We start from the raw sequence: 17,470 nt of genomic DNA, 5'->3' as shown, positions 1-17,470 counted from the left end.
TGTTGTCATAACATTTATACCATGGCTATTATCTGAAATTGAGGCTTGTAAGTCCCACAGCATGGCAAGTGGGCATTTGTGTGTTGTTTTCTATACCAGTTTTTGCCCGTGTTCCGGGACCTGTGTGTGTCTAGTCATCCATGCGCTGTCATATGTACTTTGCTTTTGGCACCATATGATTTACAAATTAAGCACTGTCTCTGGGAGTAACGTTTTCCTAACTTTCTACACACACACAGTTACGTAGACGGTTTTCAGTAGCTCAACAGTCAGCACGCTCAATTGCTTTTTTTTTTTGTTATTGTTTTTTTTTTTTTTTTTTTTTTTTAACAGAGTACATTTGTAAAGAAATGTTGCCTATTCTCCGCACCGTCATCATGTCGTCACACTTCATGTCGGGCTCATCCTCATCCTCGCTCATGTTGTAGAACTTGCGGAAGAAGTTGAAGGCCACCACAGTGTAGAGGTACACCACCACGGCTAGTAAGCCCACCGTCATCATCAGCTGTAAAGGACACAGAAATTAGTGAACAATCATTAAGGATGGGTGGATCGATACCAAGATATCGATATTTCGACCCAGCGCGTTAAGTTTTAGGTATCGATCCCCAAGCAAAAGTATATTTAGAATAAATATATTTTCTTTGTCTGTTTTTTTGGGTATATTTTTGTGCGCTTTTTGTACGACTTTTGCCTTTCGCGTTCTACACGCACGTAAGCAGTGCACGCACATAAGCAGAGCACCGGTGTCTGCTCCCGCCCCCATTTATGTCCCTATCATATGTCGATCAGCATGCTTTTCCTCCGCCCCTCTCACGAGGCACCAACACACTCACAACAAACAAACATTTGGAAGCTAGTACTACCAGCCTGGTAGCATGGCTGCGGCATCGACGACGGATCGTAAAAGAAGTCTGGTTTGGACATATTTCATTTTAATAAATAGCAACGAGGCTAAGTGCACAGTTTGTGCCGAAACTGTCAGATATTCTGGTTATACCAAAAGCCTCACGAAACACTTATGAAACGTGCATCCCGAAGCACACGACTAATTAAATGAAAAACATGCCGCTCATGCTGAGGAGGACACGAGAAAAGACAAGAGCACGCCGCCGAAGCAAAGCAAAGTACTTTAGAAGGGGCGATTGCGAAAGGCAGGACTTATCCAGGTATCGTAGATGCTAATAGATAATCAGAGACGATATAAGCATTAGTGGCTGATGTGCAATATGAAACGATAAATATGGCGTTTTTGTCATCTCACATAGAAAAAAGAACTTTGCAGCACTATTGAATATGTAATGGAAAGTTATAGCTACATCTTTTTGTGAAAAGCAAAGTTCATACCGCATTATATAAAAAAGGTAAAATAACCATAGATACATAATCAACAGTGAGGTATTACTGTAACCTAAATGTGAGTCTCCGTTTTATTAATTTTTGATACAATGAGGACAAATCAGCCCACATCACATTCCAAAGGATAGTCAAGTGAACTACTAGCAAGCAAGTTGGGTATAAAAAAAATATACATGAATTATCACTTAACATTTTAAATACACACATCTCCCCCTACTGTATTTCTAACATTAGCAATTATTATTATTATTATTTTTTTTTTAAATTGCAAGTGACTATTGTTTATTGGATTTGTTTCTAATGATCTATCATTAGAGGGCAGTAAAATGCTACTATCAATTCCTTCTTTAATTAGATTCAAAATATTTAATTTAGGTAGATTAAAATTTGATCAAATACAACGTGTAGCAGGGAAATGTTCTGTGCATATGAATTTAAGGGTCATGTTTAAAGAGTGAGACTGACTAATCAGATTTTGTTGTTGATGGACTGGTTTGTGAGTTTGTAGGGAAACTGCTATGCTAGGTATTAAAAGCAGCAGTTTTTTCATTGCAATGCATATTTGACACAAATAGACTTTTATTAGTTTTTGAGTGCTTGCTGTTGTTGTACATTAGATATCATTAGAATGGCTGAGAACTCTGCAGGGTTGTTTATATATATATATATATATATATATATATATATATATATATATATATATATATATATATATATATATATATATATATATATATATATATATATATATATATATATATTAGGGCTGTCAAACGATTAAAATTTTTAATCGAGTTAATTACAGCTTAAAAATTAATTAATCGCAATTCAAACCATAGCCATATGGTGATGTAAATTATTGTTAGAATGGAAGGATAAGACACAAGATGGATATATACATTCAACATACGGTACATAAGGACTGTATTTGTTTATTATAACAAATCAACAAGATGGCATTAACATTATTAACATTCTCTTAAAGCGATCCATGGATAGAAAGACTTGTAGTTCTTAAAAGATAAATGTTAGTACAAGTTATAGAAATTTGATATTAAAACCCCTCTCAATGATTTCGTTTTAATAAAATTTGTAAAATTTTCAATCAAAAAATAAACTAGTAGCCCGCCATTGTTGATGTCAATAATTACTTACAGAATGCTCATGGGTGCTGAAGCCTATAAAATCAGTCGCATCCAAGCGCCAGCAGAGGGTGGCAAAACTCCATAAAACACAATTAACAAGTGGGGATTTCACTGTAGTGTCATTTAAATCTGTCTGAGTGCGGCATGTGCGTTAATTGCTTCAAATATTTTAACGTGATTGATTTTAAAAATTAATTACCGCCCGTTAACGCGATAATTTTGACAGCCCTAATAATAATATAAAAACTTTTTTTTAAAAATGTATTGCATTGTATTGGAACGTTGACAAAGAGTCAAACGCTTAGCTACAGCCCCTTTCACATACTCCGACACACTGGGAATGTCGCTGGATTAACCCGTGTAGCAGTTGTGTGTGAAAACAACTTCCCGTGTCGACTGACACGCGGACATTTCACGGGTCGTGTCCAAGTGTCATGTCCGGGACTTACCCGAGAAGCGGTGTGCGTTAATTGCGTCAAATATTTTGACGTGATTAATTTAAAAAATTTCTTACCGCCCGTTAACGCGATAATTTTGACAGCTAATATATATATATATATATATATATATATATATATATATATATATATATATATATATATATATATATATATATATATATATATATATATTAGGGCTGTCAAACGATTAAAATTTTTAATCGAGTTAATTACATCTTAAAAATTAATTAATCGTAATTAATCGCAATTAATTGCAATTCAAACCATCTATAAAATATGCCATATTTTTCTGTAAATTATATATATATATATTCTGTAAAATAATTTGTTGGAATGGAAAGATAAGACACAAGATGGATATATACATTCAACATACGGTACATAAGGACTGTAGTGGGCATTTCACTCTACTGTCATTTAAATCTGTCTATGCTGTCCTCACTCCGAAGCGTCTTTTTCCAAAGTTAGACAGCTAGTGAATGACACCTTAATAATCAGACTTCTTCCTTTTTCATCTGATTTATTAATAAAATGGCCTCAAACCACTGTCCTCTTTAGACCGTAGTGAAACTACAAAACTACTTAGCATGCTATACAGGTTCACTAAACATAAACAAAAGCGTCTCATACAAAAAATAGAACATTTCGCTTACTAACATAATATGTACATTCTTTACAACAACCATACTTACGGACAAATCTTGTCCAAGGATCATATAAGCACAACATTATCAGCCCGAGACGTCATGCAGCCATATTGAACTGGACTGAAAACAATAAACCATGTCGCAAAGCGACCACAAGAGTTCGCTGTTGGACAGCACAAAAAGCCTTGCTGTAAAACTTACCAAAAGGCAGAATACTTTCTGAGCGGGACGTGCGTTAATTGCGTCAAATATTTTAACGTGATTAATTTAAAAAATTAATTACCGCGCGTTAACGCGATAATTTTGACAGCCCTAATAAATATATATATATATATATATATATATATATACATATATATATATCAGAGGTTGCGCTAGACATTTTCGTTGTCTGTCATTTTGACTGACAGGGTCATAAAAATCCGGTCATAGTCTATTTTTACCCGTCACTTAAATTTTTAAAATGATAATGATGACATATTCAATAGTATTTAGTTTTCATTCATTTTTAATTAATATTGTAACGCTTGCTTGGCGGCGAAAAATTAGACACGGAAGTCGTGGTATTTTTCTCCCTTTTTACTCTGCTTACCGCCAACAACTCCGCCCCCAAAGAAAAAGAGGCAACGATATAGACCCCAATCACCAACGTCACACAATGATCTTAATTGTGGTTGTCAGCCCAAAATATTCTAAATATATATTAAATGCATCTTACCAGATATAAAATGACTACTACATAGTCTGTGGTGATCGTTTGGTGCCCAGATTTCTTGTCGAATTACAGCAGTCCATCTCGCTCTCATCTTCGGGTCTCTCAGAATACGGTAGAACTTCAAGTCTCTCCGTCTATCTTCTCTGTTACAGCAACCAACCACACACGCCTTCACCATTTTCATTATTAATATTAACGAGCAGAAAAACACGCCGTAATAGGAGGCATGTACGTAGCGGTAATGTGTAAACATGACGAGCTGACACACAATATGGCGGCTCCAGTCAGGGGGGCGGAGTTGTGACGTCATGTGATTGGGGTCTATACACAGGCGGCAATCTTGTCCATCAATTGGATGACGCGCTGGCACACCGGGTGCACCAATAAGAACCTCGCGTTGATGTGTCAATCACGGTGCCGCCGCCAGACCCCGGTGACGCTACAATATTCTGACAGAAGAGCCAACGACGTCATGCATTAAGAGAGACAATAGCTAATTAATATGCTAACTCGCCACCCTGTGGTCTGGGGTGTGAACTGCAACCTGTCAAAATGACGGACGGACTTCAGTTTTTTCCGTCACCGTTTTAAAAAACCGGTCAACGACGGAAAATATCCGGTTAACGCAACCCGATATATATATATATATATATATATATATATATATATATATATATATATATATATATATATGTATATATATATATATATGTATATATACACACACATATATATATATGTATATATATATATACATATATATATACATACAGTATAAAATATGAACTTCCGGTATGGTATTACTTGGTATCGGATCCAATCCAAAATCACTGGTATCACCCATCACTAACAATCATGTCCTCTCTTTAACTTGTTGCTTTTTGTTTTTCCCCTCACCTGCTTGCCGTTGTGGGTGACTGATGATAAGATGGTGCGCAAGGTTTTAACTCCCATTGCGATGTCCAGCAGGTGAGCGGCGAAGAAGAAGTTGTTGTAGTGACCAAGCATAGACATGAGCATGTACCAGACCAGGTACAGGAAGGTCTGCAAAGAGTAAAAAGGTCAAAAACTGCAACGCTTTTCTTCTGTCAAATTGTTGGTTTCCAGAACTCACGTTGTCTGTGAACACAACACCAAACTTCCAGATCTGGTACTTGATGTCAATGGATGTTATCCTGTGGAGAACATATATTTGCAAAGAAGTTTACATCTTCAGTCCGTCTAGATGGGAGTTTCAGAGAACCAAACCCTACCAGCTAAACACAGAGTTGTCAGGCTCCGGTTTCTTATCGTGTGTCATGGCACTAACGTCCAAGGAGGCCAAGTCCATGCCAAGTAGTTCGGCAATCCTCTCTCTACCGTAGATGTCCCCATATTTATCCAGCACCTACAAACATGGTCAAAAGAATGTCCTTTCAGAGTGACCTTTTAGTGAAAACACACGGTGAAGAACTGGAAAACTCACCTTTCTTTTCACAAACTTATCCCAGTAGTTGTTAGGGAAAGTTCTGCAGTCACAGAAAAACAAAACTCTTTCATTTTGCGCTAGTTTGGCTTAGGTTCTGCTAAAACGGTTCTTACGGAGTGTTGAGCACCAGTCGGTCCCACTGCCCCTTAATATCGTCGTCTTCTGGCTGCTCAGTCACGTAGACGCCATCGAACTCCAGTTTTCTGGCCAGTTCCTTCTCTCTCTTAAAGATAACCAGAGGAACCTGTGGGGTGAGAGCATACCAAAATATTTAAAGTGCCTGTGACACGAAAAAGCATGTTTATTTCATAATACACGCGGTATTTTATGCTCCTGAATGATATAGACCGCTTGGATGTGTGTGGAAGCGATCGCTATATTTATTTAGTTTTTTGAATCCTGCGCCATGAAAATGAGTGACTTCCGGCAACAGTCTCGAGTTGAGAAAGAGGGCGCTGTGACGTGTCCGGATGAAGGAGTCCTCTTCACTATACAGCTGTACTGTTGTATGAAGAACTAACGGTTCAGCTGATTTTGCGGATTAATACGTTTATCTTTCGCATCACGCCAGCCAAACGGCTGCAGAAAAATCTTGCTGTATGAGGGGAGGCGTGTGCGCCTTTTTGGAGTTTCAAAAGGTTCCCATTTACCGGTGGATATTGGCCAAAACAAGCCCTACTACTGTGGGACCACGGGACTTACGAGGAAGTGAGTAAACATCTTGTTTTGTATCATGGTGGCTGACATGCTCCTTCTCTCCTTGGCCGACAACCGGCGGCTTGTCGCACATCGCCCCGCCGGGCGAGCGCTATACTCGGCTTTTGCACTCTTGGTGTGCCCGGTGTTGTGTCAAATTTTCCACCCGATCAGAAATGGCAACTTTGTGTTAAAAATAGCCGCGAATACAGCGATTACAAAGTAAACACTACAAACTTTCTTTAAATAAACGACTAGTTACGTTTGACCATTGATAGGCATGTAAAAAGCTCTCCTCATGCACATTAGCTGCAAGTTAGCTGCACAACAACTGCAGTCGTCCTCCTCCGGGGAACGAGCTGTAAATTGCTCTCCGCCAGGCGGTTTGCCGATTGGCCAAGACAATCGACAACCCAGTCGTCATGTCAAATAATCCAGGTTGGTTAAGTGTGATTTTCCACTTCGAAGACTTTGAAATATTACTCGGTTCGGGTTAGCACGTCGCTGTCACGCCTCTTGGTTTGTTTACATTCTCCGAAGCCGGGGAAGGGAAATGACAGAAGCCCGATTTAGGTGTCATAAAGTATCGTTTGGGAGGTGCGACAGTAAAGGTGAAGTCGACAGTTTTGACCGTTATGGAGTAATTTAGCCATGTCGTCCTGAATGAGTGCATTTTTATTATTTTATGTTCCATTTAGCACAAGACTGTTATTTGTCATGACCATGCCATTTATTTAGCATTTGGGGAAAAATACTTTGATAAAAAGAATATCCTGTAAAAATATTGGAGAGACAGAAACAATGACATTTTGCAGCTCTCTTCGTCGCGTTTTCTTCGTTGTGAATAATTCCCCCTCGATGGGCTGACTGGTCCTTCTCAAGCCATTTATTTAGCGATTGGGGAAAAATACTTGGATAAAAAGAATATCCTGTAAAAATATTGGAGAGACTGAAACAATGATATTTTGCGGCTCTCTTCGTCGCATTTTCCTCGTTCTGAATAATTCCCCCTCAATGGGCTGAATAGTAAAAAAGATGAGCCCATTCTCCCGGTGACGTCAACCACCTGTTGGGGACGCTAGAGCCCTATAATGGTAGGCGTGGCTAACCGACAGATCAAAAGACTAATTTCTCGTCATCTGCGCTTTGCTAAATTGTTGTATATAGTCGAATCGTCTCAAAATATGATTCTAATTCACATAATAATGCTATTTAAGACTTTTTTTCTCCTGTCGTATGCTCTTTAATGGCCTGCTGACGACAAGCATGTAAAGTTTCGCAGAGCGAAGCTCTCACCTTGAGGCAATTATATCCGATGATACAGAGAAAGGAGATAATGGTGTGAACGATGCTGAGGAAGGCCAATGCAGGCTCCATGTAGCCAGTGCTCTCCTCCAGGAAGTAGTACAAGGGGCCCTCGTCTTCGTCGTCATCTCCTCCATCTTCAAATCCGGATCCTTCCTCATCGGCACCCGAGCCTTCAAACAGTCCCGAGCCACCTTCAAAAAGACCGGAACCCTCAAAGTCCTCTTCGCCCGGCGGGCTGTCCGACACCTGCGTGTGGAGTATTCCGTAGCAATCAAGTCATGGTTAAGTCATTCAGTCTTATAAGGGTACCTTGTAGAAGAGCAAGATGAAGTTGAGTGCAAAAGCGATGAATAGCGCCAAGAAACGCAGGTTGTAAAAGTTTCTTGAGAGGTAGTTCTGCAAGGAGATATCCAGATAAATTAGTGGATCAGCAACAATTTTTTATTCCATGGCTTAGTGAGATGGAAGGATTTCTGCTCACCATGAATTTATTCCTCTGGACTTCCAGCTCATTCCACAGCTCAAAGCCTTCCTCAATTGGTTTCTTCTCCTTCTTCACCTTGGTCTTCACCGGCTCTTCAGGCTCCTCGGGTTCTTCTTCTTTGACCTCAGGCTCCGCCTCAGTCTTTTCTGGCTTTTTCTCATCGCTCTCGGTGCTGTAAAAGTATTAAGTGAAGTGTTTCAAGGGCACGGTAGGGACATAACCAGTGTTGTTAATCTTACTGAAAAAAAGTAATTAATTATAGTTACAAATTACTTTTCCCAAAAAGTAATTGCGTTAGTAACTCAATTACCTGAATGTAAGAGTAATTAGTTACTTGGCAAAGTAATTGGTGATAATTACTTTTTTTTTTCCTCAAAAAAAAAAAAAAAAAAAAAAAATACATTGGCCACATTATGTGAAGTTTTTTGTGAAGGTATTTGGTAAAATTGGCCCGAGCCCAATTCTTTACCCTAATTTACCCTTTACCCTGAATCAACTGTTAAAAGTTGTTAAAATTGCTCCCATTATTGCATTAGTTCCCTTCTCTCTACTTTCGACATATGAAAGTTTTAAAACTGTTTCATCATTTAAAGATAGATTCAAGTCAAGATTTTGCCGAGTTAGAAGTATTTTAGATAAAAAGTTACTTGGGTTCGCTAGGAAGGTTCTCTACAACAGAGCCGTCCTAAAAAGTACTGCTTTAAGATGGCGCTGTCTACTAACGCATTTAGTGCCATGTCTGTCATTTTGCATCTAGTTATATCTACTGTACATGTGATATCTACCCTATCTACCATGTCTACCATATCTACCATAACATGCGGGCGTAGTTTGTAGGCTATCGGCTACAACATGTATTATTGGAGCTACCTAGCATCGCGTTTGCTCGGCGTCACAACTTTCTAGCCTCCTCCCCACTCCTGCTCTGCTCTGTCGTCTCGGTGAATCCGTCTCCCTCAGATTTTTCGACCAATATAGTAACGCATAGTAACGCATGCCTTTCCGTCCTCAGTAACGGTAACGGCGTTGCCAAGATGAGAAAAGTAATTAATTAGATTACCCACTACTGAAAAAAATAACGCCGTTAGTAACGCCGTTATATTGTAACGCCGTTATTAACAACACTGGACATAACACTACCAACTTTTTTAGGATGCTCAAATTGTCCCCACCAACCTTTAAGCAACCTTGTATGCATTATATAATGAATTCAGTTATCCAGGAAATTTAGACTGTCTTCCCATATGTTGTAAGGATAGAATAGACCCTACCATTATTAAGAAAATAATTTTTATTATGTTCAAACTTACATTTACCCCTTTTCACTTGCTGAATGTGCCGGGTTTTATTGTCCCTACACCAATGCTAAGATCAAACCTACGCCCTTGGTTTCAAAACTATTTGGTGATATGATAGCACAAAATTAGATGGCATTATGGATAGATAAGAATAATGAACTAAAACTAAAAATGCCATTCTGGAGCAATTTGCGGGAATGCTTTCATGCTTGTCGATAATCTCCTGTGGCTTTTGGGGCACTTCCTACTGATTTCGGGGCAAATTTACGTCACTTCCTGTTGATTTTGGTTCTATTATAGCTGATTAGGGGCATTTTTAATTCACTTCCTGTTTTGAGTCCTGTTAATGTTGGGCATTTCCGGGTCACTCCCTGTTAATTTTTTGTTGGCTTGACTGTAACGTCCTGGCAATATTTTGTGAATCTGAGTTTAATCTAAAGTGATCCCTCGTTTTTCACAGTTAATCGATAATTGAAAAGTCGCAAAGTAAAGCTGGAGCTTTTTTTTATTTTTTGTGTGTTCAATGTATTCGAAAAAGATACATGTAAGTAGGGGTGCACGATATCCATTTTTTGAAACCGATATCGATAACTTCCTGCTCTTCATGGCCTATACCAATACGATAACCGATAATATGTATATAATTTTTCAATTCACCTGAGTTTTTGAACACCTGTAGGTCAAAAATACTAGTGGTTGATCCAGCATAGATTTGCCTTTGACCGAAACAGAATTTTTATGATGACATGAATATTATTATAATGAACAAAACAAAGACAAGAACAGTCTTGACTTCAAATCAAGTGACCATAAACCATAGACCATTTTAAAATAAATATAATTTTGAGTCAATCACAGTCAGTCAATGTGATTATTGTGATTGAGAGATGTGTTCCCCTGAACAATTAGCACTGATCTAAAATAAACATGAACCCAACAGGTCTTGTGCTTTGTCAGCAGATAAAACATTTGGTGCAACAGGAGAGGAGACTTATCGTCTTGATCCATGAAACAACTTTCTTAACCTGGCAATTATACAACAGCAAGCCTATCAATAACCAAAAGGCCTCTCAAGAACTTGTAAACATAACACTGTAAAATGCAAACATTTGCTAATTGCCATAGTAAGGTTTAAAACTCAGTGAAGGAAAAATATGGCCTCTAGAACAGTAACAAAACTTTGCATACTGGCAAAACAGGAGTGGAAACAAATGTTCACATCCCAATCCAACACTGCGCCAAAAATATTATTAATAGGCCCAATAATGTATAATGTTATTAGATTTATTGGGATGACGTCATAATTCCTATAATCGGACCGATAATTATCGGACGAATATTAGTCATGCACCTCTACATGTAAGACATGTTTTTCTCCTTTCCCAAAAACAAAACCCTTTTATGCATATGTATATTTAATAAACAGTTTTTAATAAGCCTGAACGATATATCGTTTAAACATCGCCATCGCGATGTGCGCGATAGTCTCATCGCAAGCACGTGCGATAGTTTTTTTTTTTTTTTTAATCCACATACGCCTTGCTTTCTGCTCTGCGCACAGCCTCACACCCTCCCTCTTCCAGTCCTTTGTTCCTCACAGTCACTGCAGCACTTGCATATTAAAGTTAACGATGCTCGTTGTCTTTGATCTTGCCAAAGAAACAGTTATCAAAGCGGAGCAATGAGTCAATCATCGTTTAGCTCGTTAAACAGTTTCTGCAAGGAAGCCGCGCTGGAATGAATGTGTGTGTGTGGAGACGTTGGAGACATATTAAAAAAATGCCAGAAGTGATCATGAGGAGTTTGAAATTTCTACATGTCACTGCAAGAGTCATAGCCATGTTAGGTAAATAGAAGCATTTAATAAAGCCAAGCATTTTTCTACTACAGTACTTTATTTTTGTTCTAAAATGATTTGGTTGGACAGTTATGTTTAAACTGATCATAATTATGACATTTGAAGTGCTTAAAAACCATTTATTTATATACATTTTTTAAATCACTTTGGGGAAAAAAGTGAGAAAAAACGTGTTATATGTATCTTTTTCCAACGCTAAATCTGAATAAATACATGAGCACAAAAAACACACCAAAAAAAAAAAAAAAAAAAAAAAATTGGGGGGTGCGCTACTTCGCGGTTTTTATCGCGGCAGGTTCTGGTCCCCATTAACCGCGAAAAATGAGGGATCACTGTACACTATGGTGATGGTGATTCATCCAAAGTCTTTCCAAACAGCTATTCTAGTCATCTAGTGAAAATTTCTTTAAAAAAAAAAAAAAAAATTAAACATGTTACTGTCCCACTGAATTATTTACAAGAATTATAAACAATAAACAAGAAGAACGTTGAAAAATGCTTGTCTTTATTAAATGCTTCATTGAGTGAGTCCACTCAAATCTGCTCACGCTGCTCACACACACAATGAGTTGCCACAGCACACTATTGCTTGTGTTTAACAAGCTAAACGACTCAACGCCATTGCAGGTAAAGCTTCTCAAAGCCTCAACGCCTGTCAATCATCGTTAACTTTAACAACTCCAGCTGCCTGCTGAGCAAGAAAAGCAGCAGGAGGGCGAGTGAAAGGCTTTGCGTGATTGGGTCAGGACATGATCTCTATAATATACTGGATTTATTTTTTAATTTTTTAATTGGAAAAAAATCCGCAATGGACTGAGGCCGCTAAGTTTGAAACGCGAAGTAGCAAGGGATCACTGTAAATGTTCGCTAATTTGAATCAAATCCAATGGGGAGTTTTGGTGGGTACAGAACATTGACCATTAAGTCAATTTACTCCAATGTATGCTTTTTATGGTGGGATTTTCCCAATGTTTTTTCAAGAGAAGAAAGCACAACAGTTTGAAAATTGAATGTTTAAATAGATTTAAAGGAGATTGTATTTTTGTGGATTCACCCAAGGAGACTTTTTGTATTGGTCCAAGTTGAACATCAGTAAGACTGGAGAAACTTTTCTGGGTGTTATTCAGCGATAATGTGAAGTGAATGAGCAATGTCCGTATGTTACTATGAACGTGCCATTGGAAATGAATTAGGCTTTTTTGTCAAAAAGTAGCCGGTGTTTTTCTGAATTTAACTAGATTGTGGATTTTCGATATTTTTGGTGTGGAAACTCGAGGGTATACATAATCCACTACTTACTCTGCTTTCTCCGTTTCTGGTGGAACTTCTTCTTCAGTGACAGCAATTTCTCCTCCTCCTCCTCCTTCTTCTTCCTGTCCTTCACCTCCAGCAGTCTGTGGCAATGAATGCAATGAAACATCTACTCAAGGTAAACTCACTTAAATTAACATCAGAAGGATGATTGGACAAGAAGCGATTGGAGGTTGGAGGTCTATCATCATTATTTTACGTGAACTTACTAGCTTCCTCTTGAGCAGCGGCGTGCCTTCGGGAGTGGGCGGTTCTTCCGGCGTTGTCTCCCCAAAGTCTCCGAGTCCTCCAGGAGCGTTGAAACCAGGCAGTCGCCCTCCTTCCCGTTCTTCTCCATCCTCCTCTTCCTCTTCTCCACCCACAGCGTCCAAGTCCGCCACTCCGTCCGAGTCCTGAACCACCCTCGCTCCCGGCTCCGGCGGAAGGTCACCGTGCACTTCGTCCTGCGTCGGGTCCGGCATGCTAGCCAGGATCTCGGTCACCGTCATCTTCTTGGCGCCTTCCACCAGACCTCCTCCGAAGAGTGCTTTCCAAATGAGCGTGAAGAAGCCCTTGCAGATACCGTAGACGAACATGAGGATTCCCATCAGGACCGTGTAGACGAAGGTAGCCAGACCCATCACCATCTCCTTCACAGTCATCTTGCGCAGCTTGCGGTAGCGCCGCCGCATGTTCCGGAAGGTGAACATATTGTAGAAGTTGACCACGCTGGCTAAGAAGTCCGCGAAGGCCGACGCCGACTCCGGCGCAGGTTCTTCACCGTTGCCGTCCTCCCCTTCGCCAGAGTCTCCTTCCTTAGCCGCCTCTTCTTCCTCTTCCTCGTCATCCTCCTCCTCAACGACTTCACCCTCGGGCTCGGAGATGGAAGCGGCAATGTTCATCTCAAAGATGGTGTCCTCGCAAAAGTTAACAAAGAGCTCCATCTTCTCGCTCTCACCGCCCTCGTTGACCACGTCGAAGATGAACTGGCGCTTGGACTCGCGCACCTGCGGCATCTCCCACTGGTTACGGTTGGCCTCGCTGATCTCGAAATAGATGCGCTCGATCTTACGGCTGGCGCCCATGATCTCGATGCGGCCCAGGAAGGGGCGGAAGTAGTTGAGCACGCTCTCTGCCTGCTCCAGGAAGTTCTGCAGCCGCGTGTCGTGCGGCACGTGCTCTGACAGGTTGGTGAGGAGCACAGCGATGTTGAAGCCGATGTCTTTGGCTGGCTCCTGGAAGCGGTCGGCAAACTCCTCAAAGTTGATCATCTCGTTCTCATCCGCCTCCGAGCAGGAGAGCAGGAACTGGATTTCTGAGGGAGAGTACTGCTTCTGGCTATCCATGGCTTTGGAGAAGTCCTTCTTGGAGATGAGCCCGCGCGGGTCGCTGACGTAGTCGCGGAAGGCGTCCGATGCCACAATGTCCTTCAGTTTGAGGAACATGTCGAAAAACTTAAGGATCATTTCCACGTTGCTGGATGACTCTACCAGCATGTCCACCATCTGCTTGGCGATGGTGCCGTTCACGACGTTGCCTGTAAGGGCAGAATAACTTATATTCCATATCCAAGTTGACATTTTTGAACATTTTGACTAATTTTTACAGACCAGTAGAACCAACCAACTGAAGTGTACTAATTTGCACCAAAAACTACTCCCAAGTCTAACAATGTAAACGCAGGGGTGAAAGTGGTTAGAATTTCTTGCCAGAACTCCCTGACATAAAGGTCTACACTAGGGGTTGGGAATCTCTGGCAGGAAGCCGATTCGATATGTATCTAGAAACACACGATTCGATTAAAAAACGATACATTTTTAAGGTCGAGCGATTCGATACGATTTGATACAGTTTAAGAACGATACGGTTCGATACAGAGTGAAAACGATACGATAGTAAACATTTGTTGTATGTGTTCGTACAGTATTTTAAACATATAAAAAAAGATTAAAGATTAAATTAAACAACATTTCATACCAATGTTATGTTTTATTTTTTTTTATGAAAAATAATAATAATAAAGCTTACTATATGACCGTCATTTTGTTGGATGGGATTGATAATAAAATAAAACTCCAGTGACAGACAACAATAATGTGCAGTAATTTAATTACTGTATTTCCTGGTGTTTTGAACACAATAGGTAAGTAATTTAAGTGCAAACTTTCAACGTAAACATCTTACACGCTAAAAATATTAATTATATGCAGCAGCTCTAGAAAAAAAGAATTAAACCTGCTAGTGTTATCATGAATAAATAATAAATTATGCTTTACCACTGGTATAGACCCCAATCACGTGACATCACAACTCTTCCCCCCTGACTGGTGCCACCATATTGTCCGTCAGCTCATCGTGTTTACATATTACCGCTACGTACATTCCTCCAATTACTGCGTGTTTTTCTGCTTGTCTAAGGAATCAGCGCCTAGTAAATGAACCAAAAAAACCTTCCTGACAATCGTTAACATTGATTAATCAAAATGGTGAAGGCATGTGTGGCGGTTGGTTGCAGAAACAGAGAAGATAAACGGTCATTTTAGTAGCTGCTGTGTGCCCATTGTTAAAAGGGCAAATCTCTAAAGCAGCACGGTTTGTTTATCTCGGCCCATGATGCGTTTGTGTTGACAGCCGTCAGACAGCGGCGAAAACATCAATATGATGCCAACACGATCGCAGACTTCATCAGACGGAGACTAAGAAGCTCGTCGCCACGGTCGCGCAAAAGCAAGAAGGTGAGTGCAACAACAGGTGCTGTGCCCAAAAATAGCCGCCCTGCGTGAAATGTCCCCCCTGACGGGAGCGCCCACACGGAAACGACTTTCTTGTAACGTGAATATGTATTATTATACTCTGCTGGAACTAATAGATGTCATACCTGTGTGATTGTCATTGGGATAAGGTCGTGAAAACCTGTACATTTCTGTTCAAAGATGGTTATGTGGCCCAGTCCACGATTTGTTACTAAAATACAGTACTAACATTTTGTGTAATTTAATTATTTAAAATTGATCTTACAGTCGTAAATCCATTACTGTAATGCGTCCATGAAGCGTTATAAATAAGCGCTCCCGTCAGGGGGGACATTTCACGCGGGGCAACTATTTTTCAGCTCACACTGGCCCGTTGTCGATCAAGTTTCATTTTACAATCGAGACAACGGTGACGCCCAGCTGACCAAATGTCTGTTTATATTCGGGCCGGTGCCGATTTTGGGTACCCAACTCCTCATCGTGACATAAACTGGAGTGTGTTTGGAAATTTTGTGATCTCAGGACGAGCTCTGACGCACGGGACGGGACCGGACGGGAGGAAACATCGTTTTGGGCGTCAAATATGGATCTGGCGAATGGATCGACTGAAGCTTTTCCAAATAACGGCTTATATGCAACTCATCCAATGAGTTTACAGCGTCTGAAAGCACCGGGCTTCCATAATTTGCAAGGGAATCCACCTATACTACAGAAACTACAGTCATTGACAATACGGACACACAATGACGGACAATATGGCGGCACAATACAGCGATCATGTGATTGTGTGGCGTTGGTGATTGGGATCTATAACTGGGGGGGGGGGGGACACGGCATTTTAGACAGACAGATCTATAATCATTACTTTAACCTTATACACAGCAAAGTCATTCACTTATGCCTGTGCTTCCACATTTTTTATTCCTCATCACTGTCTATATCTTTTTTGAAGGGCAGATTATTCTTAAGGAAGATCAACTGATCCACATGTTCATGTTTAAGTAGACTGCGTTTCGTGGAAACAATATGCCGCCCTTTCCACCATTGTAGTGGGTTATTTTTCAGGGTTAAAAAATCACCATCTTTGTACCGCTTCACACTAGCTCTGTCCCATGTGAACAGATCTTGCTGCCTTCGTTACTTCAAAGTCCGACTTTTGTTTTCCGGGGTGCGTTGAAAATCAATCGCTGCACGTCGCTGGCGTGGTGTGCAAACTGTCCATTGTTTTATTTTAACATGTTCCTTCGTTGCCACAACTAGTTACGTTTTGGGCTGTGAAGAAAACGCTACGAAGCGTGCGTTACAGTGGTTTTGTTAGCTCTTGCGTTGTTATGACACGCCCGTGACGATCGGGTAATGACGGCGACTACTAGCGGTTAAATAAATGGGAAGTTGAGGCAACCATGACAGCTGTCACAATCGAAGTGCGCTGCGTGATGATTAACACAAGCACAGCATTTGAGGTAAAAGCTAAATTATTATCGTATTAAGCAATGCATTGAACTAAGCATTAGAAGCTGATTCTTGTGCTCGCGATAGCCGAAATCTATCTTTACTATCGGTTCATCCGGTCATATCGGTTTATACAGTGCTCTGCAAAAGTATTCGGCCCCCTTGAACCTTGCAACCTTTCATCACATTTCAGGCTTCAAACAAAAAGATATAAAATTTTAATTTTTTGTCAAGAATCAACAACAAGTGGGACAAAATCGTGAAGTGGAACAAAATTTATTGGATAATTCAAACTTTTTTAACAAATAAAAAACTGAAAAGTGGGGCGTGCAATATTATTCGGCCCCCTTGCGTTAATACTTTGTAGCGCCACCTTTTGCTCCAATTACAGCTGCAAGTCGCTTGGGGTATGTTTCTATCAGTTTTGCACATGGAGAGACTGACATTCTTGCCCATTCTTCCTTGCAAAACAGCTCGAGCTCAGTGAGGTTGGATGGAGAGTGTTTGTGAACAGCAGTCTTCAGCTCTTTCCACAG

The 17,470-nt window shown here is 40.2% G+C and overlaps 1 protein-coding gene across 5 annotated transcripts in view; it reads right to left on the bottom strand.

The window, feature by feature from the left end:
* The window catches only part of LOC130918015 (ryanodine receptor 1-like), a 209,063-nt gene that overhangs the window by 14,404 nt on the left and 177,189 nt on the right, over positions 1-17,470 (bottom strand). For all 5 annotated transcript variants that reach the window (XM_057839859.1, XM_057839856.1, XM_057839860.1 and 2 more), the window contains 11 exons: positions 12,960-14,266; positions 12,739-12,833; positions 8,281-8,455; positions 8,109-8,195; positions 7,788-8,045; positions 5,909-6,039; positions 5,793-5,835; positions 5,581-5,714; positions 5,442-5,502; positions 5,225-5,371; positions 371-505 (listed from right to left, as the gene is read on the bottom strand). In XM_057839859.1, coding sequence (XP_057695842.1) covers positions 371-505; positions 5,225-5,371; positions 5,442-5,502; positions 5,581-5,714; positions 5,793-5,835; positions 5,909-6,039; positions 7,788-8,045; positions 8,109-8,195; positions 8,281-8,455; positions 12,739-12,833; positions 12,960-14,266 — 2,573 coding nt within the window. The remainder of the gene's footprint in view (positions 1-370; positions 506-5,224; positions 5,372-5,441; positions 5,503-5,580; positions 5,715-5,792; positions 5,836-5,908; positions 6,040-7,787; positions 8,046-8,108; positions 8,196-8,280; positions 8,456-12,738; positions 12,834-12,959; positions 14,267-17,470) is intronic.

Source organism: Corythoichthys intestinalis, chromosome 6 (assembly GCF_030265065.1).
Source record: "Corythoichthys intestinalis isolate RoL2023-P3 chromosome 6, ASM3026506v1, whole genome shotgun sequence".
Classification (NCBI taxonomy): domain Eukaryota; kingdom Metazoa; phylum Chordata; class Actinopteri; order Syngnathiformes; family Syngnathidae; genus Corythoichthys; species Corythoichthys intestinalis.
The sequence above is the reverse complement of the archived record's forward strand: the minus strand, read 5'-3'. Positions and strand labels throughout refer to the sequence as shown.